The sequence below is a fragment of the Thamnophis sirtalis genome, unplaced genomic scaffold (assembly GCF_051295495.1).
Source record: "Thamnophis sirtalis isolate CommonGarterSnake01/CBP01778 unplaced genomic scaffold, rThaSir2_p1.2 scaffold_12, whole genome shotgun sequence".
Taxonomy (NCBI): Eukaryota; Metazoa; Chordata; class Lepidosauria; order Squamata; family Natricidae; genus Thamnophis; species Thamnophis sirtalis.
In genome coordinates, this window is record NW_028261392.1 from 58811603 (window position 1) to 58836323 (window position 24721).

General features: G+C 40.7%; 1 protein-coding gene across 1 annotated transcript in view; it reads left to right on the top strand.

The window, feature by feature from the left end:
- Positions 1 to 24721, top strand: part of BRINP2 (BMP/retinoic acid inducible neural specific 2) — a 156829-nt gene that overhangs the window by 109147 nt on the left and 22961 nt on the right. The window contains exons 3-6 of the mRNA XM_087726799.1: positions 5674 to 5864; positions 9963 to 10162; positions 15999 to 16104; positions 24035 to 24271. Coding sequence (XP_087582925.1) covers positions 5674 to 5864; positions 9963 to 10162; positions 15999 to 16104; positions 24035 to 24271 — 734 coding nt within the window. The remainder of the gene's footprint in view (positions 1 to 5673; positions 5865 to 9962; positions 10163 to 15998; positions 16105 to 24034; positions 24272 to 24721) is intronic.

Sequence of the window (24721 nt, forward strand, 5' to 3'; positions counted from 1 at the left end):
CAATCTGGGTCGCTCCATCCCAAGAAAGATCGTGTCCTGTCTTTTCTCCACATTGGCCTCATGGACGAACCACGGGAAGATCACATTTGGTAGCAGAGGATGGTTACTTTACATATGATGTCATTTTTTTGTCTGTCAGTCACATTTGATGTCCTGCTGGAGTCTTAGGTTTATGAAGTCTTTATGCAACAGACAAGTTGTACATTCATCTTGTGAACTGGTAATAGCAGCGGTGGGAAGCTCTGCCCACCTGCCTGGACGCTTCTGTGCATGCGCAGAAATGTTGCGCGCCCGAACCAGTAGTAATAAAATTGGCAACCCACCACTGACTGGGACCCATATATCTAACCAAGCAGAGAAACAAAGAAAAACAGAATTCAGGATTAACGCCTTTTCGGACCCCCCTCGTCCCACACCAACACACACTCCGAGCCAAAGATAGGTTATGGCATTTAATTAACAGACAGACAGGTCCTTGGCAGCAAACCGGCACAGACTAGCTTGGGCAGCAATCCAGCACAGATAAGCCGTGACAGCAGTCCAGCCTGCCAAGCTCACAATAATGTTCTCCGACATTAGTTCCTGCATTGACTTCTGCAAGAGGGGCGTGTGCACAAGCAGTCCTTTTTATAGTCTGGAGAGGGGCCTAATGACCACCAGCTGAGTGCAATTACCTCCTGTACTTGCACAACTGTTCCTGACGCCTATTAGCTCTTCGGTGCTGGGCATCCAGGAACAACTCACTGCTGGCGTCCGGATCACTCTCCCTTGTCTCCTCCCCACTGATCCAAGGCTCAAGCGCCTCTTGGTGGCCAACCAGCTTCTCTGAGCCCTGCTCAGAGTCGGAACCCTTTCCAGGGTCCTCCACATCCTCCAGAGCCAACTCATAGGGCCCCTCACTGTCGGAGTCTGGTGGCAGCTCCAACGGCTCCTGCTGGGCCACAACAAATGCCTATCTCCCCCATTGCACAAACAACAACAAAATCTGCCTGAGGAACCATTCACTTCCAAAGATTATGATAACACAGAGCCCAGTCATAAGACAAGCCACCTCCCTGACTTCAAAGACTCAGCCCAAATTTGTCCCGACTCCCAGCAGGGGTCTATGATAATTTGCTGCAGCCAAGACTTCCAACAAGCCCTTGATCTGCAAATCCCTGGGAATTAATACTGCAGCAGAAGCTGGCCACAGTCAGCATTCTGGCAGCCTATTCATCCAGGCATCCAGAAGTAGTTAATTTAGCCAACCATGCCATGTAGTACAGAAAAACGTGACTCCTTCTAGGAAATCATGGGAATGCCCACAGATGGAACAACCTCGAGTTTATTGTGATCTCCCTATCTTAGATCCTAAACTGCCAAAGCAGAACATTTGGCTTTCACTTGGTTTTCACTATTTACCAGGGGTGGGTTTCAACCGGTTCACGGCGGTCCCTGCGAACCGGTTGGAGGGCGAACCCGGAAGTAAGTAACTTCCGGGAACGGCTAAGGGCGCGCCCGCCCGCCCGTGGTCCTTACCCGGTTTTGACGAGTTCTGCGCTTCTACGCATGCGCAGGATGCATACAGCGCCTGCGCGATCCTCCAGGAGCAGCTGGAGCGTCGCGCAGACGCTAGTACGCATGTGTGCACCGCGCGCGTGCACGAGGACGCCGCCGGCCCCGTTCCAACCGAACTGATTGGAACGGGGCGAGAAACCCACCTCTGCTATTTACCCAGTGTAAGAAACACCAAATCAATCCTTTTAGGTTTTTTTTCTCCACCTTTTCTCCCTTTCCAGATTCATTCAAATGAGCAAATTCCTACAGGCGGACTTATCACTTCCAAACCATCAGAGTCTTTAAGGAGACTTCGTCAGCAACCTCATCGCTCGAAAAGTGACAAAAGGTCATGAACTTGCAGATAAGATCCATAAAACACACACACTTCCAAAAGCAATAAACCTGCCAGACTTGGCAGCAGCAAAGAGGTTAAGCAAACTTCAAAAGAGGAAGCTATAAACTCAGAACTCATTCATCTGAAGGGTGTGGGGAACTTGCTGACATCAAAACAATCTTGATGTGCCCTACCAGTGCTGGTAGTGATATGAAAGTCCAGCCCAATTTAATTCACCTGCCCCTTTGAGTTGCTCAACCTCTAAACTATCTCGTGTTATTGCCTCTTCTATGACCAAGACACCTAGAAAGCTGTCAGCACATGACACTGATTCATCAATAACAGTGAAAGTGGCACTGACAGTGACTCCTCTGGAAGTTTTACACCAGAAATTCTCAAGAAACCCATGTAATCCCAAGCAGCGGTTAACCAAAAGAAAGAGCTTGTAAATGTAACAAAGCCCAGACAAACAACACAGAAACCCAGTCTGGAGATTTAACTTCATCTGCCTCCAAAACTAAGGTGCCTCTTCTGGCCCATAGGAACCTGACTCTTAGAGGAAACAATTCCCTTCATTTCCACTTAACATTGGACAACCCACAAAGAATGCTTGGGATCCTTGCTTGCCAGTGATCCACATTTCACTGCCCATGCTGCACTGATTCTCCTGATGGACATACATTTGGAAGAGAAGAAGGTGAAGCCTGTTGTGCCACTTCTCCTCCCCCATGGAAGGAGACATAACTATAGGAGCCTCAACTGTCAACTAATATGAACCTTCTACTCTTGCAAAAATCACCCACCCAGTACGAAGTGTACAATACCTCTGCTTCACATTTAAGTATTTATTCACCAGCATAATGTCATCCTTTCCACCTGGAATGTGGCTGGGTGGTTTATATCCACCAGAGCTCCTTGTTTTATTTACTTCCTCTCTCACCATGATGTCAACTGCTTCAATGTGGCTGCCTCATCAAGGCTATCGGAACTGGGAAAGGCATAAAGCAAGGCTGCATATTGGCCCCATTCCTAATTCTATATCAAGTACATATTGGACCATTACCTCAATTTTCACTCCCACAAACTGGCTGGAAGATGCATTTCTCTTTTATTCTAGGCAGTGATGTAGCAATATTCTCAAGTGTCTTAAAAGAGCACTGAGACCACTAGGACAGTATTGCAAGGATAAGCAGCTGGAACCAGAGGTGGGTTCCTACCAGTTCACACCTATTCGCTAGAACCGGTTCGTCAAATCTACCGAACCGGTTAGAAGAGGTTCCACCAGTGGACCCGGAAAGCAGGACACACCTACAGAAGAGGTTCCAAACTTTTTTGAAACCCACCACTGGTCCTTGGGTATGATTATTCTACACTATCATGTTCATATTTATAAAACTCAGTGCCTCTGTGAAAGGTAAGGATGACTACTGCGTTTGTGGTACAATCAGAACGTTGCGTGTGTTGAAGTTGTTTTAACGCAAACCAAAGATGCCTTTGAAAAAACAAGTTTACATCATATTCTTATGTATGCCAGTGCTGTGTGTGAGGTAATTTAAGGTGGTTCTGACAAATGTCGTCGGCATCTTTATATCCGGTCACATGGGTGGCAAGCCACTCCCATCCGGTCACATGAGCAGTAAGCCACTCCCACAAAGGAGGCCACACCCACAGAGTAGGTTCCAACAATTTTTGAAACCCACCACTGACTAGAACTCAAGTATGAGAAAAACAAGATTTGCAAAAAAATACTTGCCAAAGGTGTAAGAATCAATGGAGGATACATGGCTATGAGATTGAGCAGGTGTCCTGTTTCAAATATTTGGGAAATAGTCCTATATTCTTCCAACAGTAGGAAATCCCCTGAAGACAAATGCACAGATAAGGATTTGCATTCCTTAAATTCCTCAAGATAAGAGATGGCCACTATATACCAGCAGTATTTGAAGCCAAGCTAATAGCACAACTTCTCTATGGTGCCCAGCTGACCCCCCCCTTCTCCAATTCTGTCCCATTACAACTTTTTCAGTCCAGATTTCAAAGATTAATCATTCAAACTCCAAACTGTGTCTCTAATGCCACCCTGAGACTAAAACAGACTTCATGAAAGTAGAAGCTAGAGTATAGGTGATGAGACTCAACTATTGTCTCAGACTACCCTTTCTTCACCTTGGCCTTGCTCCACTATGAAGGATGATTCTCAATTAACAAGGAAAAAGACAGCAACAACTACAATTTCATCTTGGGCTTCTCTCTAGGTCTTCTATTTAGTATGCAATATGTTCAGGCCATAGCACTCATTAAACAGTGTGTAGCAGTCACAGAGCGTCAACCGGACCTGGCCAGGTCTTCAACCTTTACTGCCAGTGAACCCAAGAGATATTCTGTCTCTCTGTGGCATACTTAACTAATCTTGAAGTACCTAACCACCCAAGGGCTTTCCTCTGGCATAATGACACATTCTTTTCTTAGCTGTCATTCAAGGCTGATACAGCAAGATTTCCTATGCATCTGTGGCTCTGGACACGTAGAAACAATAGAACATCTAGTTCTCCGGTGCCTGTATTACAGAGGCATTTGTATTAGCCTCATCTCATCATTGCTGTAAGGTGTCAGGCCTCAAGCCTGAACCAAACTAGGGTTTCATTATATTAAGCTTTAACTGTTCATATATAGAAATTGCAAGGACATGGTGCGGTTAGACACGAGTTAGAAGGAATTCTGCACATGAAATCTGCTGAAGCAAAGTATCTATTTTAACCTATTTGCTGGCTTGGTTGTAAATCTGTTTAGTAGACACATTGTTAGTTCCTCAAAATACATGCATGTCTGTCCGTTGGCTGACTATGTATTATGACTTCCTGTAGACATAATATTGCTGTAACTCAAGGGCAAATCTTGAGGGGTGTTTCCAAAACTAACAGATGACTTTAACTGAAAGCGATAAACTATATAAGGAATTTCCTGACTTTCACTCATTGTTCAGGCCATTGTGCCTGAACCTGCACAATAAACATTTCCTTCTCTGAAGAGCTGGCTTCCGTGTCCTGTCTTTTCTACAACAACTGTATAAATACACAGGGAGCCCAGAACGATTTTGCACCTCCCTGCTACTCCCATCTACCAACCGTTCTACAGCATCCAATGTTGCCAGGTTCTGTACAGTAACACTTAAAATCCATCCAATGATGGATGATCTGTGCTGCAAATCAGTTTTAATGAGCACCTAGGATGCTCTGTATTATTTAGTTTAGTTTGTCATGCTCTTCTATATCCATTTACTGCTCCAACCACTCCTTTTGTAATATGTTTAAAGTTTTGTTTTTATACTATTTAGCTTTTTGTGTGCAATCTATTTTCTGTTGTATCTTTTATGCTTTTTAATTTCCTGTACAACACCCTTCTTATGCTAGTTTTGGACTGTAATAAAGTTTGATTTCATTGTGTTCATTCTCCCTGTATGAAGAAAATAGAAAGTAAGCACTCAATTCAGCAGTGAAGTCAGTCTGCTGAATATTTCTATTAGAAAAATATTCAGTAGGTTAAATATGTTTCCAGTTTTATCTTCCTTCCATGTCATATAGCACTTAAAGTCTACTTAAAAACGGTTGTGTTAAAAAAAATCTGAGATCCCTCCAGAATTGAGGAAATTATCTTTTACACCACCACCTGTTGCTTATTCCTGAGGGCTAGAAATTTCCTCTTTCTTTTTTGATTTACATAAATTCTAGAGCCTCCTGAGTGTGATCTGCTTTGTTGACTGCTAGTCTTCCTTATATTCTTGTCTTACTATTTTCTTCCAGAGAATTTGCTCGTTGGAAAGTCAATAACTTGGCATTGGAAAGAAAAGATTTCTTCAGTTTGCCTTTGCCTCTAGCTCCAGAATTCATCCGCAACATTCGTCTTCTGGGGCGTCGGCCCAGCCTTCAACAGATCACAGAGAACTTGATTAAAAAATACGGGACCCACTTTCTTCTCTCAGCAACTCTTGGAGGTAAATACTTAGTTTTCTGTTCATACATTAAGCTCACAAACAATATATTTGAGCTGTATCAGCAAAGATTATATTGTATTAAATATATTTCCTGAAGCATTTACAGTAGACACAGCCTGACTGTAACAGCCCTGGCAGTTCAAATTGTTTATTAAGATGAATATCATTTACTCTTTAAATAAGCTCTGATGAGACAAAAGGACTCAAAAAGGCATGCATGGAGTTATTTGGAAGGATTGGTGCATAATATGTGGATCTTCTGAATATGTGTTTGGAAACAGAGTCACTGCCTTAGGTGGGGTTTTTTCTCAAGTAATCAATGCCCAGGGTTGCAACTACGCAGCTCAATCCAGTTTTAATAATTGTTATGCCATGTTAAAGCACAGATATGAAGAGACCCAGGGCAAGATCAGTTGTCTAAATGGGAAGAATATATGAGGATTGCATAGAAACTGTAGTTCATAGCAATTGCCCTTAGAGATAGTGCTTCCCCTCTACCTATTACATTGTCACATCCTGACAATATCTGTCATGATCACATAACTGCTTTCCCCATCAGGGAACGGCACTTGTCTTCGGGAAAGATGTGTCATGGCTCTGTGTCTTCATAACATTTCCCTGCAACCTCCCTCTGTGAACCACAGTCTGCAGCCTCGGAATCATGTTGGCAAAGATTTCCATCACTGTCATCTCTTTAGAATCAGTTAGAGACAGAAGGACTATGAAACGTTAGAATAGTCTAAGGCAACTCCAATTTCTATTACTGTCATCTCTTTAGAATTAGAGGCAGAAGGAGATGCAACATCACAACATTCCTTTCAGGTATCCTCCAACTGGTACCACAATGCTCTGTGCTCAAGAATGCTCCTCCCCCTTCAGCTGACAGGTCCCTCTTTCCAGCTCAAGAATTTTAATTCAATAGACAACATTACTGCATTCTAACTATTGCACAGTCAGGGCTCTCTGGGAATGGCAAACCACTTCTGAAACCACTTGCCACAAAAACTGCAGGTATTTCTCAATAGTGAGTGGAAGAAACTTGAGTGAGTGAGTGAATGAATGAATCAGAGGTGGGTTACTACCAGTTCGCACCTATTCGGTAGAACCGGTTCATCAAATCTACCGAACCGGTTAGAAGAGGTTCCACCAGTGGACCCGGGAAGCAGGCCACACCTACAGAAGAGGTTCCAAAATGTTTTGAAACCCACCACTGGTCCTTGGATATGATTATTCTACACTATCCTGCTCCTATTTATAAAACTCAGTGCCTCTGTGAAAGGTAAGGATGACTACTGCATTTGTGGTGCAATCAGAACATTGCGTGTGTTGAAGTTGTTTTAACGCAAACCAAAGATGCCTTTTAAAAAGCAAGTTTACATCATATTCTTATGCATGCCAGTGCTGTGTGTGAGGTAATTTAAGGTGGTTCTGACAAGTGTCGTCGGCATCTTCATATCTGGTCACATGGGCGGCAAGCCACTCCCACAAAGGAGGCCACACCCACAGAGTAGGCTCGAACAATTTTTGAAACCCACCACTGGAATGAATGAATGAATGATCCAGTTCTTTATCCATATAACATTCACTCCTCTCAATAATTTTTCTGGCCTCTGAGAGGATTTCCATACATTTTTCTCCTCCGCAACCCACATTTGCTAATGTATAAAAAGCTAAAAAGAGAGTTGTAACTTTGGACAAGATGCCGTTTTCTATTGAAAAATAGCTTTGAAGAGAGAGTGAAGATACATGACCACTTCCTCAAAAGGAAAAGAATTAATTCTAACTTCAGGCTGTGTGAAGCATGGTGGTCAAGAGAATTGCCCTAGAAAGCAGCCGGCGAAGCAGTTCACACTTTTCTCTAAGGATTTATCATACTAGGATTCATTGGTGTGGAGGATTTGTTATTGATTAAAGCCATAGTTCAAAGAAGGACTTAAAGCAGCGGTATGGATTTTAAAAAATCTATAAGTCCCATCTAGTATTAGCAACAGAACAAGCTTGCCAAGAGACTGAAGACAATTAGTGATATTTCACTATGCCAGTGATTGCTTGGTTTAAATAATACCTTTTCCATTGCCAGATTGACATCATTTCCCCTCTTTTACTCACATGAACCATCCTTTTTAATGCTGTGATGTGCTAAAGATTTCAAGTACTTGAGCAACTGAGTTTTTATGTGCCATGCACTGTATAGTAATTATCTCTATTATGATTGGATCTGACTCTACTATATAGTAAGACATTTCACAGAAGCAGGGGATCTTAGAATCAGAATACAGTTGGAAAGGACCTTGGAGGTCTTCTAGTTCAACCCCTAATCAAGCAGAAGACCCTATCATTTCAGACAAGTGGCTATCCAATCTCTTCTTGAAAACTTCCAATGAAACACTCACAACTTCTGAAGGCAAGTTGTTCATATTTAAAGCTCATGTTTAAGTGATCGTCCACTAGGACTCTAAGGTCCCTCTCACAGTTACTGTTTTTGAACCAGGTTTCATCTAATCTGTATTTTTACCAGTGGTGGGTTTCAAAAATTGTTCGAACCTACTCTGTGGGTGTGGCCTCCTTTGTGGGAGTGGCTTGGTGCCCATGTGACCGGATGGGAGTGGCTTGCCACCCATGTGACCAGATATGAAGATGCCGACGACACTTGTTAGAACCACCTTAAATTACCTCACACACAGCACTGGCATGCGTAAGAATAGGATGTAAACTTGTTTTTTAAAAGGCCTCTTTGGTTCGCGTTAAAACAACTTCAACACACGCAATGTTCTGATTGAATGATTGATTCCAAAACATTCTTATCTAATTATTGATTTGATCCTAAAAACAACAATCATAGGTAGACCAATCTCCTACAAACAGATCTTCCCGATATCATCTTCCTGGTCTCCATGTGTTCTTTGCTCTCTGTCCATTCTTGGTTATCTTATAAATAATATGCTGGGTTAAACACATTATAATCTCAATTCAAGATGATTAAGTATGGGGTGTGAAGTATGCCTACTTGTGCTATGAGTCTTATTGAATGGTGGCTTATGACAGATGAAGATGATGTTGATGGTAGTAAATAATTAATCTTGACTAAAGCTGTCCTACAAGCTACATAGAGGTAGTCCTTGACTTATGACCACAATTGAGCTCGAAATTTAAGTTGGTAAGTGAGACCTTTGTTAAGTGAGTTTTGTCCCATTTTACAATCTATTTTGTCACAGTTTTTAAGTGATTTTTTTTTATTGAAAATTTTTGGAAAAAAAAACTTTTACAAATGTTTACCTCCCTCCCACTACCCTCCCCACCCAAACCCCACCCACCCCCAACCTTCCTCCACCTCCGGCTTCCCAGAACCAATACAGGGTATAAATCTTTAACAAAGATATTCTAAGATAAACTTTAAAAAAAGTTAGTATCATCTTTCATTTGAGCTTTAACTCCTCTTTTGTTAGGCTAACTCTAAACAGATTATATCATTCCTTATTTTTTCAGTCATAAACTATCTGGATTTTCTTATTTATATTTATTATATTTATTTTGAGTATAGTCAATCCATCTTCTCCACTCCAGTTTATATCTCTCATTGGAGTGGTCCTTGAGATATGCAGATATTTTAGCCATCTCTGCTAGGTTTGTTACTTTTAATATCCATTCTTGAATAGTAGGCAAATCTTCCTTCTTCCAGTATTGCGCCATGTTTTTAAGTGAATTATTGCCGTTGTTCCATTAGTAACGTGGTAGTTAAGTGAATCTGATTTGCCCATTGATTTTGCTTGTCAAAAGGTCACACAAGCTGATCGCATAATCCTGCTATACTGTAACTGTCAATAATATTAGTCAATTGCCAACTCTTTGAATTTTGTTCACATGACCATGGGGATGCCTGTAAGAGGCGTAAGGGTGAAAAATGGCCATAAGTCACTTTTTTTAAAATGATGTCTTAACTTTGAAGACCACTAAGTGAATTGTTGTAAGTCAAATTGTAAATTGCATTTCCCCCCCGCCTTTTTCTTCATTGTGCTCTTTTGTGGCAAAATGTACCCATTACCTCAACGCTTCTGAATCCTGTATCCCAACTCAGCATAAAGCCTCATGTCTTCACAGGGGAAGAATCCTTGACCATTTTTGTGGACAAACGGAAGCTCAGTCGGAAGGCAGAATCTGGTAGCCTCTCAGGGAGTGGTGGAAGTAACGCGACCGTTTCCTTGGAAACCCTGCATCAGCTGGCAGCCTCATACTTCATTGATCGGGAGAGCACCCTCAGACGTCTCCACCATATCCAGATAGCAACCGCTGCAATCAAGGTAAATCTAGAGGCACACAAGGAAAGGTTATTTAGAGGGCCCTTGAGAAGGAGCTCTGTGCAAAACCATTTCTCTGAACAATAACCGAGACCCTGCAGTTGCAAAATTGGGAAGCATGGTTAAAAAAACAACAAGAGACCCCTAGAAAAACAACTCTAGCTTTGCACCAGATGAAGCTGTTAAAAAGATGAATAACCTTTTACACTTGGCCACACTTAGCCTTTTGTTCTGTTTTGTTTTTTCCTGGCACTGGGTGCCTTCAGGCATGATAGAAAAGTAGGTGCAACCACGAGAAATAAAAAGAATTTAAACTCAAATGGATACTCAGTAATTCCAAAACAGAGTAATGCCAAAAGGCAAGTACACGGAGACTTAAAGTGACACTTTCCTGCTGCATCTTTGCTGCAAAAGAAGTGTTGAGGGGGGGGGAGATGAATATATATGCTGAGCAGTGGTGGGTTTCAAAAATTTTTCGAACCTACTCTGTGGGTGTGGCCTCCTTTGTGGGAGTGGCTTGCTGGCCATGTTCTCTCTCTCTCTCTCTCTCTCTCTCTCTCTCTCTTTCCTTCCTTCCTTTTGTCTCTCTCTCCCTTTTTCCTTTTTTTCTTTCATCTCTCTCTCTTTTTCTTTCTTTTTTATTTATTTATTTCTTCCTTCCTTTCTCTTTCTCTCTCTGTGTGAGTCTGTGTGTGTATGTGTGTGTGTGTGTGTGTGTGTGTGTCAGTGGTGGGTTTTGGAACCTCTTCTGTAGGTGTGGCCTGCTTTCCGGGTCCACTGGTGGAACCTCTTAGCAATAGCAATAGCAGTTAGACTTATACACCGCTTCATAGGGCTTTCAGCCCTCTTTAAGTGGTTTACAGAGTCAGCATATCGCCCCCACAGTCTGGGTCCTCATTTTACCCACCTCGGAAGGATGGAAGGCTGAGTCAACCCTGAGCCAGTGAGATTTCAACTGCTGAACTGCAGATAGCAGTCAGCTGAAGTGGCCTGCAGTACTGCACTCTACCCACTGCGCCACCTCGGCTCTTCTAACCGGTTCGGTAGATTTGACGAACCGGTTCTACCGAACAGGTGCGAACTGGTAGGAACCCACCTCTGATGCTGAGTTAGACTCCTGGTCCATCCGTTCCCCATTTTCTTCAGCCTCGCCAGCTAATCCTCTTTTCAACCCAATGTGCCAGGAAGAAGACAGTCTTAGTTTTGGATGGAACCCTGCAAATTCTCCCAGAGTATACTGTAACTGTTGGATGCAGGCTACTTTACTTTTTCTTCTGCATTTGACAGAACACATCTCAATTCATCCCCCCCCCCCCCCAATCAACTTCTCTGTGTGCCAGGACTATAATTTTCAGGTTGCTTAATCAGAACTCTCATCCCTGAGATTTCCACAGTTATAAATCTTTGTGTTAGTCATCTATTTCTACTCCTCCACCTTCGCAAAGAATCGGGAGGAATAGCAAACAAGAGTCAGGCCTTAACTGTTGACTGTATGCTATGTATGGGGAATTGGTTTTGCTAATTATGCTGAATTTCAGAGAAGGAAGTACAGGTGGGGGAATCTTCTCTCTCAACAAGCCAATTACTATACATTTATTTTCTTTTTTTAGAAGCAGTGCTGCCTCTTGCGCTGTCACAAACTTGATGTACTTCACTCTTGCTTATATAACCAGTTTGCCAGCCTTGATGTTTCCAAGTACTTTTATATTTAATTTCCTATGCATGAAGTGGTTGGGGGATTTTCTCCTTTTTTACTGCCACTGTTAAGTTTTGGGGTTGATAGATATATTTGTGCAAATGCTCCCTTCCTGTTCTGGCAATGTCAACTTGGGGAATATTCTACTGGAAGATATTTCTGCACATGCCTCACTAAAACAATTTTAAGTTGAGCAGGAAGGACTTATATTCGTGTGCAACTTTCTTGTTAGGAAGGAAAAATCAGATTCAGTCTTGCCAGGGAGAGAATCAATCTTTCTCCTGTGTAACCTCAATATATATTTGAAGATACTTCTAAAGAATTTAAAATTATTTCGACCAGTTAGAATATAAGGGTGAACCGACAAAAGGGCGAACGACAAAACCACACCCGACTAAACCGCGTCGCTGACATCATCAACGCAGCAACAACAGCCAGCGCGGAGAAAGAAGGGCGCTTTAAATAGTGCGTTCAAAGAAAGCCAATTTAACTTAAGGTAAGGGTTAGGGTTAGGGTTAGGGTTAGGGTTAGGGTTAGGGTTAGGGTTAGGGTTAGGGTTAGGGTTAGGGTTAGGGTTAGGTTAAGGGTTAGGGTTAGGTTTAGGGTTAGGTTAAGGGTTAGGGTTAGGGTTAGGGTTAGGGTTAGGGTGAGGGTTAGGTTAAGGGTTAGGTTTAGGATTAGGTTTAGGGTTAGGTTTAGGGTTAGGTTTAGGGTTAGGTTTAGGGTTAGGGGTTAAGTTTAGGTTTAGGGTTTATAGCGTGCTTCTTTCTCCGCGCTGTTGTCGCCCTGTTGATGACATCAGCGACACGGTTTAGTCGGGCGCGGTTTTGTTGTTCACTGAATATAAGTACTATACTCTGTTGTATTTTTATGCTGATTTTATTAATATACCTTTATTTTTATACTGCCTTTCTGTATAAGCAGCCATGATGGTTAACATGTTGTATGCCACCCAGAATCATTCAAAATGGTACCCAAATAAATTTGACAAAATAAATAAGAAATAAAAACAAAATAAACAGCATTAACACCATAAAAAAAATAGTCAGAGAACTGTAATAAATATAAAAAGTAACAGTAGAAAAACTTCAAAGGTTGTTTTGTTTTAATTATATTTCAGCAAGACTCTGCTCCATATCGGCTTCAAAAGAAATGTCTCTCATTCGTTTTCATACTTACTCTAATTTAGAGTGATTTCTAGTTCCATGTATATCTCATTATCACATCTTATTATCTAAACTGTTTTGAATCAGGTGTTTTAGTTTCCATCATGGATGATTGGGATTCATGAAAGCCAATCATATCAGATGACCAGGACTTTTTATTAGTTTTTGATGCTATCAGTCATGATATTCTTCTGAACCAATTGAGAGGGAGTTAAGTTAAGTTAGAGGGTTCAGTTTAATATTGTACACCAGGGGTGTCAAACTCAATTTCACTGAGGGCCACATCACGGTTGTCTTTGACCGGGGGGGGGGTAGGCATGGCCAGAGTGGGCATGGCCAGCTCAACATCACTCATGTCGGGGCGCCTGTGGTGGTCCAAGCACTCTGCCAGCGAAAACAAGCTCCTGAGCTCTGTTTCCAGCTGCAATGGCCTCCTGCAATCCTTTGCCAGCCAAAACAGAGCTGGTGGGGGGGGGGGCACATGAAGCGCTCCCAAGCTCCATTTTTGCCGACAGAATTGGATTTGGATTTGGATTTTATTCAATTTGTAGGCCGCCCTATTCCCCGAAGGGACTCAGGGCGGCTGAACAAAGCCAAGGGAGGGGAAATTACAGAAAGTAAGACAAAGACAATCAGACAATACAAACAGTTTAAAAGCACAACAGACACAGCAGATTCGAGTAGGGGGGGGGACTCAACCCCAGGCTTGCTGGGACAGCCAGGTCTTCACAGCCGTCCAGAAGGCCTGAAGGGTGGAGAGGGTCCAAATCTCCACGGGGAGCTCATTCCAAAGGGCCGGGGCATCCACAGAGAAGGCCCTCCTCCGAGTAGTCGCCAGCCGACATTGGCTGGCAGATGGAATACGGAGGAGGCCTAATCTGTGGGATCGAATGGGTCTGTGGGAGGTAATCGGCACAGCGGACTGCCCTTTGCTGTTTCCAGTGTGGCCCCGTACCTCAGTTCTAAGCCTTGACTTTGATACTCCTGTTCTACACCAATGAATAGCTATTTTTCATCTCTTCCTTTAAAAAAAAGATTAATTGACTGAAATTATCGGTAATCAGTCAATTTTTGGGTGTTCTTGCAGAAAGTCTCACAATATGGTGATTATGAGAATTTTACATTTTTAAAATAAATCTTATTGATTTTGCTCTAATTTTGAGATTCTTCTGGAGGTACTTCAGGATGCTAACCTGGAGTGATTCCTGAAATATGTGGTAATTTCGTATTAGTTGTGTTTGTTTAGGGCTTGGGTAAGATCTGAATCTGACCAAAGCAGTCCAGAATAATAAATCCTTTTCTTGCAAACCATTAACCAGTTTTGCAGCAATACTAAAAGGCAAATGGCAGTTTGAAAAAAATAAATATCCAGCTCCTATCCTTCCTCTGAGCATTGCTAAATCCAGAGACTCCCTCCCTCACTGCTATTGATATTTTAATTGTAGTGACACTTTATGTATTGCCTATGATATATCCAGTGTCGATCCTATGCTACTTCATAATGCATAGTTTCTACTAAGAATAAATTACGTTATCTGGTAAATGTTATACTCATGTACTTAATAAACATAACTTATTGCAATGGGATATGGAATTTTACGAGTGATGTTGATAAAGATTGATGTATAAAAAGTAGAAAAGAAGAATGACATTGGAAGAAATGGGAAAGTTGTTTCATGATGGCAGGGAGAATAGGCAAGAGGCAAGATCCTGCTTCATTCAGAAGGGAATGTCTCTTTAACTTTTTTTGCAATTATGAATTTTCAGTAATGAATGGGAAGACGTATATTGAAATAAGACAAGAGACTCTTGAGATCCAGTTACAACTTGATCCAGTTAGATACCAGTTAGGCCTACACTTATGCAGGCCCATTTAAACAGAATCAGATGAAGAATGAAGCTTTTGTAGACAACATGTTAGCAGGGAAAAATCACGAGAGAATCAATGAGTTGTTGATTTTGCACATAGCATAGTCCAGAATTTAGAAATAGGATCTGAATTGACTCTTCTGAAGCAGAGGGTATGTGTATACCTGAGGGCACCACCCTGGCAGGATGGTGTAAATGGAAGAGAGGAGACAATGGCATGATGGCACCAATTCTGTGGTCTACATCTAACTTTATGAAACCATATAAGGCAGCTTCCTTCAACACCTGCCCACCAGGTGTGCTGTGCTTCATTACCTGTTCTGACCCCCCCTCGTACCACACCAAAGCACCCTCCGAGCCAAAGATAAGTTACGGCATTTAATTAACAGACAGACAGGTCCTTGGCAGCAAACCGGCACAGAGAAGCTTGGGCAGCAATAAACACAGATAAGGCTTGGCAGCAATCCAGCCTGCCAAGCTCATAACAATGTTCTCCGACATTCGTTCCTGCGTTGACTTCTGCAAGAAGGGCGTGTGCACAAGTAGTCTTTTTATAGTCTGGAGAGGAGCCTAATGACCACCAGCTGAGTGCAATTACCTCCTGTAACTGCGCAACTGTTCCTGACGCCTATTAGCTCTTCGAGGCCGTGCATCCAGGAACAACTCACTACTGGCGTCCGGCTCACTCTCCCTTGTCTCCTCCCCACTGGTCCAAGGCTCAGACACCTCCTGGTGGCCAACCAGCCTCTCTGCACCCTGCTCGGAGTCGGAACCCTGTCCAGGGTCCTCCACATCCTCCAGAACCGACTCAGAGGGCCCCTCGCTGTCGGAGTCTGGTGGCAGCTCCAACGGCTCCTGCTGGGCCACAACATAATCTTTTAATAAGCACACCCTTTGGCTGGTACCCTTCATCCATATGAAGCATTTGGTTAAATCACTGAATTCTAAAGGCTGCACTGTTTTTCTGCCTCCCATTGTCAGCTTTTTCATCAATTAAAAGTACCTCCTGATAATCCAAGAAACTCCTTGAATCAGAATGGGTTACCTTCTATTTGTTTCACTTAGGTTTTACTTACTTACATTAAAGCTATATACTCCCCATCTTTAGGTGACTGAAACCAGGACGGGCCCACTTGGCTGCAGTAATTATGACAACCTTGACTCTGTGAGTTCAGTTCTCGTGCAAAGCCCAGAAAACAAGGTTCAGCTACTTGGTAAGGATATTTCTCTTTTCACCTGCTCTGTTTATCTGCACTAGTCACTGGACGCTCACTTTGTAATGTTTGTGTGCCGTTGTAATATACTGCTACAAAGAACACTAAAATGCATTTAATGCAAAGTATTGCTCTTCTGCCTGAAACAACTTTGTTTTCTTTCTTGGGAAGCTATGTGGCAATGTGCTTTAAAAAGGGGATATGCAGTACCAGTGACGTGCAGTCAGGGGAGGCAGAGCCTCACCACTGTCATCATGAAAAGAAAAAAAAATTAAAAGGAAAAAGGCTGGGTTAGCTGCTGCCAGAGTCCCCAATGGATCACTCTGCTTACCTGTTTAAAAAGGCCTCTAAAAAAACGCCCTCTACAGGAGGAAGCAAGAGAACCATGTGCCTCATTTACATAAGGAATTTTTCAGCTTTTAACCCTTGCTTAACTCTGCTCGAGTGATCATAAAGTCAGACTAGATGAGGCACGTGGTTCTCCCGCCTCCTCCTGTAGAGGGCACGTTTTAGAGGCTTTTTTAAACAGTTAAGCACTAAGCAGAGTCATCCACTGTGACTCTGGCAGCAACTATCTCAGCCTTTTTCCTTCTACATTTTTTTTTCTTTTCATGATGACAGTGGTGAGTCTCTGCCTCTCCTGCCTCCCCTGACTGCACGTCACTGTGCAGTACTATACCAGCATCTTTTCCCAACACTGATTGCAATTTAAATTATGGCTTCTGTGATTATAACTCTTGGTGTCCCAAGATCATTTCCACACAGAAACTTCCCTAATGCATTCTATCATATGGAGTATTTATTTGCTTACTTGATTTATGTAGCTACCCATCTCACTTTTATGTGACTCTAGGTGGTTTACAATAAAACAAGTCAAAACACCAAACATGATATAAAACAAACAAACAAACAAACAAACAAACAAAACACACAACAGACAGGCAGGATCTAATCTATGCCCAGGCACCCAGGTACAAAAGTACAAGCTCAAGTACAAAGCAAAATTCTTAAGGTCTTATGAATGGCCAAGAGGGACAGAGGCAATCTCATCTCAAGGGAAATGAAGATAATAGAGCTTTACTGGTCTCACTCAAAGTGTGAAGATGCTGTTCATATGAATTAAGTAGGAGACTCAACTATCTAGTCAACCAGATAGTCAACCAGTTACAGTGTTTGGCTGAGGCATATACTGCATCACATCTTCAGGAACAAAATCACAAAATGTGTGTGTGTTTGTGTTGTGGCCTGTCAGCTGCTGGCCCCTCCGGCAGCCGAATCAGATGAGGCAAAGGTATGGCATTCAGGGTCAGAATCAAGGCAGCCTGAGAACTCCGAGGAGGAAGAGGGAATGGAGCTGGTAGAGAGAAAGACTGAGGTAGAGCCTGGGCTGTCCATCAGTCCTCAGATGGAGAATCAACACCCTCAGGTTTGGAGGTGGTTGTTGAAGAAGAGGAGGAACAGCTGGGTCCAGTGCTGATCCACAGATGTGCAAAAGGCAGAGAAGAGGAGAGCCGTGGAAATCCGTGGGCCGATCCTTGGGAAGGAAGAGCCACCACTGCTAGTGAAGCCCACCCTAGCTCTAGGGATAAAAGGCAGAAGGTGGAGATGAATATCTATGGCAGACAACTATTCCTCTTCTGGATGGACGGACTTGTTAGTCTGCGTTGAGAGAGAAACTTTTTGCTGGGGCTACTGGCGCACCTAATAAAGGAATCTTTGAGTTGGAATCGACAGGAAGTTCTCCAGCTGGACAGACCTGGGGTGTGTGGTCTCTTAAGAGTCTCACATGAACCATGTCTGACAATCCAATTCCAAGATTCTTTTGAATCTGAACCCCCACTGGAGGTGGGGGCAAAGAAGGGCAGCATCTCACCAGACCCTGAGGGAAGCAACTGATCCCTCATGGGTTAGAGATTTGCCTATGAATCGGAGTCGGAGCATCAGTCATTAACATGGCTGACAAGAAGCTGGATTTTTGTCAAGCATATGGAGCAGACCGGGAGAGATGAAAGGCCTGGTAAGATAATTTATCTAACTCACAACTATAAATTAAATCTGGAAAAGGCAAAGAAATCTTGAGAACATAAATAATACTGATGGTCAGATTGGAACTTTTTTTCCTGAAGAAAGGAAGGTGGAGGGTTGTAACACCAGCCCCCCCCCCCCCCGAAGTTCTTTGTTTAAAACAGAAGAATAGAATGCAGAGAAGTGACAAACCCACCCAATTATAAACTCTTAATTTGGCTTTGGATCTTAAACAGAAGCCAATACTTTTACTTTGTTTGAATTTCTTCCAGCTAATATAACCAAGAAAAAAACGCACGTCCTCTTACTGATAACAGACAACTTAACCTTGACTGTGTGGGAAGTTTTAATTAACCAACTGCCATAAATCAGAATTTGGAAAAGTAGAGGCAGAGAAAAACTTTTGGCTGATTACAAACTTATTATAAGTTTATTTATTTTGAGCAGTGATTGAAGCAAAGAATGTATCGGACCTGGGAATTATGAAGGTTTTTTTTTCCTCTTTACCTTTCCTCTTCTCCTTTCCTCTTCTTTTTTTCTTGCTGCGGACTAAGATGACGTTAGCTTCTCTTCTGGTTTCAAAGTAGATGGATTAATTAAATTTAAGGTGGACCAGAATTTTGAAATAAGATTTGTACAACTAACTGCAATCTTGGAACTGGATATTAAGGAAGAACAAAAGACTAAGATGGCCCCTCCCATTGCTTTTTTCCGCAGCAATTGAAGTAGATAAATCTAAGGTGGACTAGAACTCTGAAACAAGGATTGTATAACTAACTATAACTTTGAAACTGGACATCATGAAAAACTGGGAATTAAAACTACGTGAAATTATGAAAAATATGCATAAATCAGTAAAATCATTAAAATTAAGCCTAAATAGAATTCTGAACCCAGGGAAGCAGAGCTCTAAAGAAGAATTCAAAGAAGAAGAAGTGGGGCAAGACAATGAAGGGGGAGAAATGGAGAGAAATAAAAAGCAGACAAAAAACCCCATCGGTCTTGGCAGTGGTATAGGGAAAACTGTAAAAAGAGGAGATGTCCCAACAAAAGGGGAAAAGTAGATAAAAGTGGTTTTGAAGGTTGTTAGTGGTATAAAGAAAATTGAAGGTGGAGGCTGTGCCTCAACAAAGAGAAATATAAAATACTTGAGTGAGAGTGGTTTGGGGAAAATTGTTGGGAGTGGAGGTGTTAAAACAAAGAAAAGGGGGAAGACAGGAACAGAGAAATGGGACAAAAGACTTACTAGGAAAAAATCAGATATCTAGATATGGGAAAATATAAAGTAAGATAAGGGTTTTATTCCTAAATATGAAAATAAAATGGAGTTGCTAACTAGTTGAATATAATAATGGAAAGATAACTAAAAATGTCAAATATATTGAATATGGATAAATATGAAACTGATATGGAGAGGTTGTAAAGCAGAGGTTTCTGTTTTACTTTTACACATGATAATCAAAGTGAGTTGCAAATTGACTGAAAATGACAACAGAAGGATAACTAAACATTGGTTAAAATATATGAGACATGGATATATATAGAAATTTTAAGATGATGAATAAAGTGGGATGTTTACTGCTTGTTTTTTTACATAATAGATTAAGGGAATTGTAACAAACATTGAACAGCGTGGTGTGTCATTTACAGACAATTTAAGGATAATTTATTCCAAGTTATGGAAAAATTGAGAGGGAACATGGAATATATCTACAGTGGGAGATTTTAAGACAGAATCACAAATTGGTGGCATGTAAGGATGTATAACTATATAAAGATAATGATGAGAATAGCTAGGGATTGTAACCATGTCTGCATCTCAACCAAAATTAGGCTGGGGGTGGTGGTTAAAAGTACAATGACTATATATGTATACTTTTTTGTTCTATTTTTTTTTCAAGAAAGGATGTTAAAATGAAATATGTATATTGAAAAGGAACTATAAATACCATCAACATAAAATGGAGCTTGCTCAGAAGCTGAAATACACCAAGTAAATGAGAAGAGTGGGAAGAAAAGAAGAGAGGCAAGGGAAGAAGAAAGGGATGGGGAGAGGGCAAGGAGGGGGGAAGAGGAGGAGAGAAATTAGGAGTTGAAAGAGGGAGAGGAGAAGGAGAGAGGAGGGGGAAGTAGAGTAGGGAAGGCTGACAGAGGGAAGAAAGGAGGTAGGGAAGGGGAGAAGAGAGAGGGAGAAGAAATGGATAAGTATAAATATGGTGTATGGAGAGCAGAAGAGCTAAATAATTGTGTTTTGGGAGTTGATGGAAAGATGAATTGATGCAAACATTTAATAACACAAAATGATGTTGGCTATGTAATACTATACATGTGACTATATGTTGTGAAAATGGAAAAATAAAAGATTTTACAAGACAAAAAAAGGGAATCTTTGAGTTAACTTCAGAGGGTTTGTCATGCTTGGGGAGCTGGGTCAGAACTCTGTGTGTGTGTGTGTGTGTGTGTGTACACATACACGCACATATATACACGCATATACATATACTGTATAACATTTCATTAGCATGTAATACATTCACAAACAAATATACATACACAAGAATAACTATGCTAGTCCATCAGAGGAAATAATGTAAAATTTCAGGTTCTTAGAATTTTCTTTAGGCTGTGAGATAAAGAGTAAGTAGACCTCATCCCATTTGATTAGATATCGTGGACATAAATTGTAGTTTAGACTCAAAATGGTTAGACTAAATCACAGATCATTAGGACATTTTAGCAGTGACTTCCCCATCTCATCCCCGTTCCCTAATTTTAAAAAATCTAAAGGCTGTGCTCTGAACAAAAAGCACAGCTCCTGGATTAATACAGAACAGAAGTAAAAGAAATTTAATTGACCTTATATTAGCCAAAGTAAAAATTAATTATAAATAATTAGACAAAAAAGTCAGTTGAAGAAATTGTGTGATGGCATTTTGGCTGGTCCTAATTAATTTGTCTAAGCAGTTGCCAGAAGCCAAAGCTGACTCAAAGGCATGGCAATAAATAAATAAATAGCATATTGCCCAATTGCAATTTTTGGCTTTGGAATATATTACAGATATAAATTAGGATTACTAAAATTTAAGTGCTCAGATGTACATTCCTGGGGATTGTGTCCCTTGCAGAGATGTTCACAAATCCCTTGCAGAGATGTTCACAAATTAGCAGAATTGAGAGAGATTCTTATATTACCCGTTCGATATTAATAATTACTAATGGCTACAGTAGAGTGTGAATTGATCAGAGGTGTTATTTACAGTGTCTTCTTAAAATATCTTGATATGGCTATAAATTTGTTGATTGCAAATACATGGTCTACAACTGAAGAAAATATGCTTTGAAAATGTGTGCATTACTTAAGTAATATTCTCAATATTGCCAATATAATTTAGAATGATGTGTCCAATTGCCAGCACATATTATTGGATACAAATTTATCCAATATTATTATTGCATATGAATTTATCTTGTTTTTGAATGGAGGAGGATAGACATGATCAGAAAGACAGATTATGAGAAAAAATTGTTCTGGTAATTTCCAGGCAATTTTCTTCACTGAAGAAAAGACAAAGTCAATAAGAAAGCCGAATTGATGAACCCAATCACAGCTAAATGAACAAGGAATTATACTGAGACATGTCTTCCCTTCCAATGCTATGAGATGTTTCAGTTTTTTCCTCAATTTGCAGGCAGCAAACATTATTTTCTCTTTTCCCACAATTGGTGGAAATAACACCATCAGTCTGGACCAAGTCAAAATAAATGTATTACTATAGAGAATCTAACTGACTGTTCTACCAATCCCATTTTCAGTTTCAGTCCTGTTCTACCAGTCCTATTTTCACTTGATTTACCAGCATTCTGAAATGAACTCAAAAGAATAGTAAAAGCCAAAAATGTCTCCTGTGTCCATATGATGGAGCTCATTTGCAAAGGAATGATCTAACTTTAGGCTTTTCCTATATGAAGCATTCCTGGCCAAGACTTAATCTGTGATCTGCTTACGAAGAAACTGGTTTCAAAAATAAAATCCACCATCCTTAAGAATATTGCATTCAGATTGCTAACTACAGCTAGAATAGCATTTGCCCAATGCTGGAAACAAAATAATAAACCCCTCGGATGAATTAGGGATAAAAAAAACTTTGGATTGTGCAGAGATGGACAAATTAACACTGAAATTAAAAGATAAAGAAGAGTCGTAATATTATGAAATTTGGAACAATTGGTACAAATGGCTGCAAAACAAGAATAAAATTAATTAAGCCAAAAAACAATATATATAAATATATATAGAACTGTGTATAAAGTGAGTAAATATAGAAGCGAAATATTATATACATGTAGAGGTACGATGACACAACAATGTTGATGTAATGACTGTAAAGTGTTGTAGAAGGGAAAAAATAATTTTAAAAAATCTGCTAAAAAAAGAAAAGAAAAGGGACAATGCATTGTTCCTGGCCAAAAAAAAAAAAAAAAAAGAATATTGCATTCAGTATAGCTTACCTAACAGCAGTATGCTTCACTGGAGACTTTGTAGTAGGAAGTTGAATCCTGTAGCTCTAGTGTGATAATCATAATCTTAGGAACCTTTCTTCTCTAGTGCAAAATAATTCAGAAATTATCAAAAGAAAACACTACCATCAGTACATTCTCTATTCACATTCAGCAATCAACAGAGCATCAGACCAGTTCTGCATTAAGATCCTTGCCAGAGAGTCATTTACTATTCTAACATATTTGTGTTTCAGCTATGGTGAGCAAAAAGTTGCATTTTAAGCTTTTCTTATCAATCTATCTTTAACTGTCCAGTTTTTTTTAATCGAGATGTGATTATAGCTTTAGTTGTACTGCCTATCTATTAAATGCATTCTAAGTTTGAGGATCAATATTGGAAGAATGTGGAAATATTATGTATGTTTTCCTCTAGAAATGTTTTAATCAGCAGGAAGATAGGTTTTCAGACCCCACTACAATAATTTCATTGCTTGGGCCATTTATTGGTGTGTTTATTATTTTATGTTCAAAAAAAGAAATAAAAAGAAGAAAAAAATAGGACAGATAGAAACAGATATTTTCAGTGTGTTAAATAAAACTTGTGCATATACATGTCTCATACAATAAAGTTATTAATACTGAAGTCATTTTACTTAATGAGAAACAAATGAAAAGTTAAGCATATAAATATATCGACTGATATATGCAGTTTAGATTTCTAAATAAATCCTAACTGGAATTCATAGCAGTAAAATGATTGTTTAGCTGTAAAGGGGGAACCAACCACTTCATGCTGCTGCATATTTAAGTGAGGATGGGTAGTCTTCCAATGTTATAGTATCATTTTTTTTGCTATCATAAAAATATACTGTATTCATATTTGCAGACTACCTAGTAATTTCCAGAAGATCAGTATATAATTTAAAGAATTGAACATTTCTATGTAACCAGTTAGCCCTCCAAAACAAAATTAGTGTGAAGTATTTTTTTTGTATCTAAAAATGACCCTCTGCAAATATCAGTCTTACCTTTGAAATACCACTTTGTCAACGATTAGCTGAACTTACCATTTTTGCCTCTTTTTTTTCTTTTTGCATTCAAAATTTTGAAAAAATAAATAGGGATATTTAAATGTTTACTCCTCTGAAAAGAACTATGAGGGCAGAAGTCTGATTTCCAAAATACTCATTTATTCACAACGTGGATATCACTCAGTGGTGGGTTTCAAAAAGTTTTGGAACCTCTTCTGTAGGTGTGGCCTGCTTTCTGGATCCACTGGTGGAACCTCTTCTAACCGGTTCGGTAGATTTGACGAACCGGTTCTACCGAATAGGTGCGAACTGGTAGGAACCCACCTCTGATATTACTGTACTAAGGTTGTGACTAGTCTCTATTCCTTTGATAGGTCTTCAGGCAGTATTACCTGAGTACCTGCGAGAACGCTTTGTTGTTGCTGCCCTAAGTTACATCACCTGCAATTCAGAAGGGGAGCTGCTGTGCCGAGATAATGACTGCTGGTGCCAATGTGGGTTTAATTACCCACAATGCAATTGTCCTGAGACTGACATCCAGAGTATGGAAGACAGCCTTCTCCAGATCCAGGAAATCTGGGAGAGTCACAACCAACAGTTTCGGGAATCAGGTGAGATGGGGAAAAATGGATTGACTTTAGGAGATGATAGATGTCACATTTTTTGTACTCTGCCACTAATAGTGCCAGCAATATATCCAGCAATATATTCAGCAACAACCATAATTCTTTCCGGTTTCAGAAAATTGTTTGTTTCCAGCCTGCTTAATTTGAAATGAGGAAATATTGGCTGGGTAGGTGATCAACTAGTTAGTCTTTTTGACATCTTCCTTGACACTGATGAAAGAAATGTCCTTCTGGGTTCGGCTCCAAGTGGGGAAAAAGACACTGGAGACATGGAGGCTGCTTGGAAAGATGGTTTATTGTTGGACAGGACCACATGGCTTGAGCCCTGAACAGAAAAGGGGATCACATGCTTCAATGTTGGTGGAGAAGAAGAGAAGGGGTGAGGGAGGGGCTTGATAGGCTTTTTATAACCTGTCTAGTCCCACCTCTCTGTTT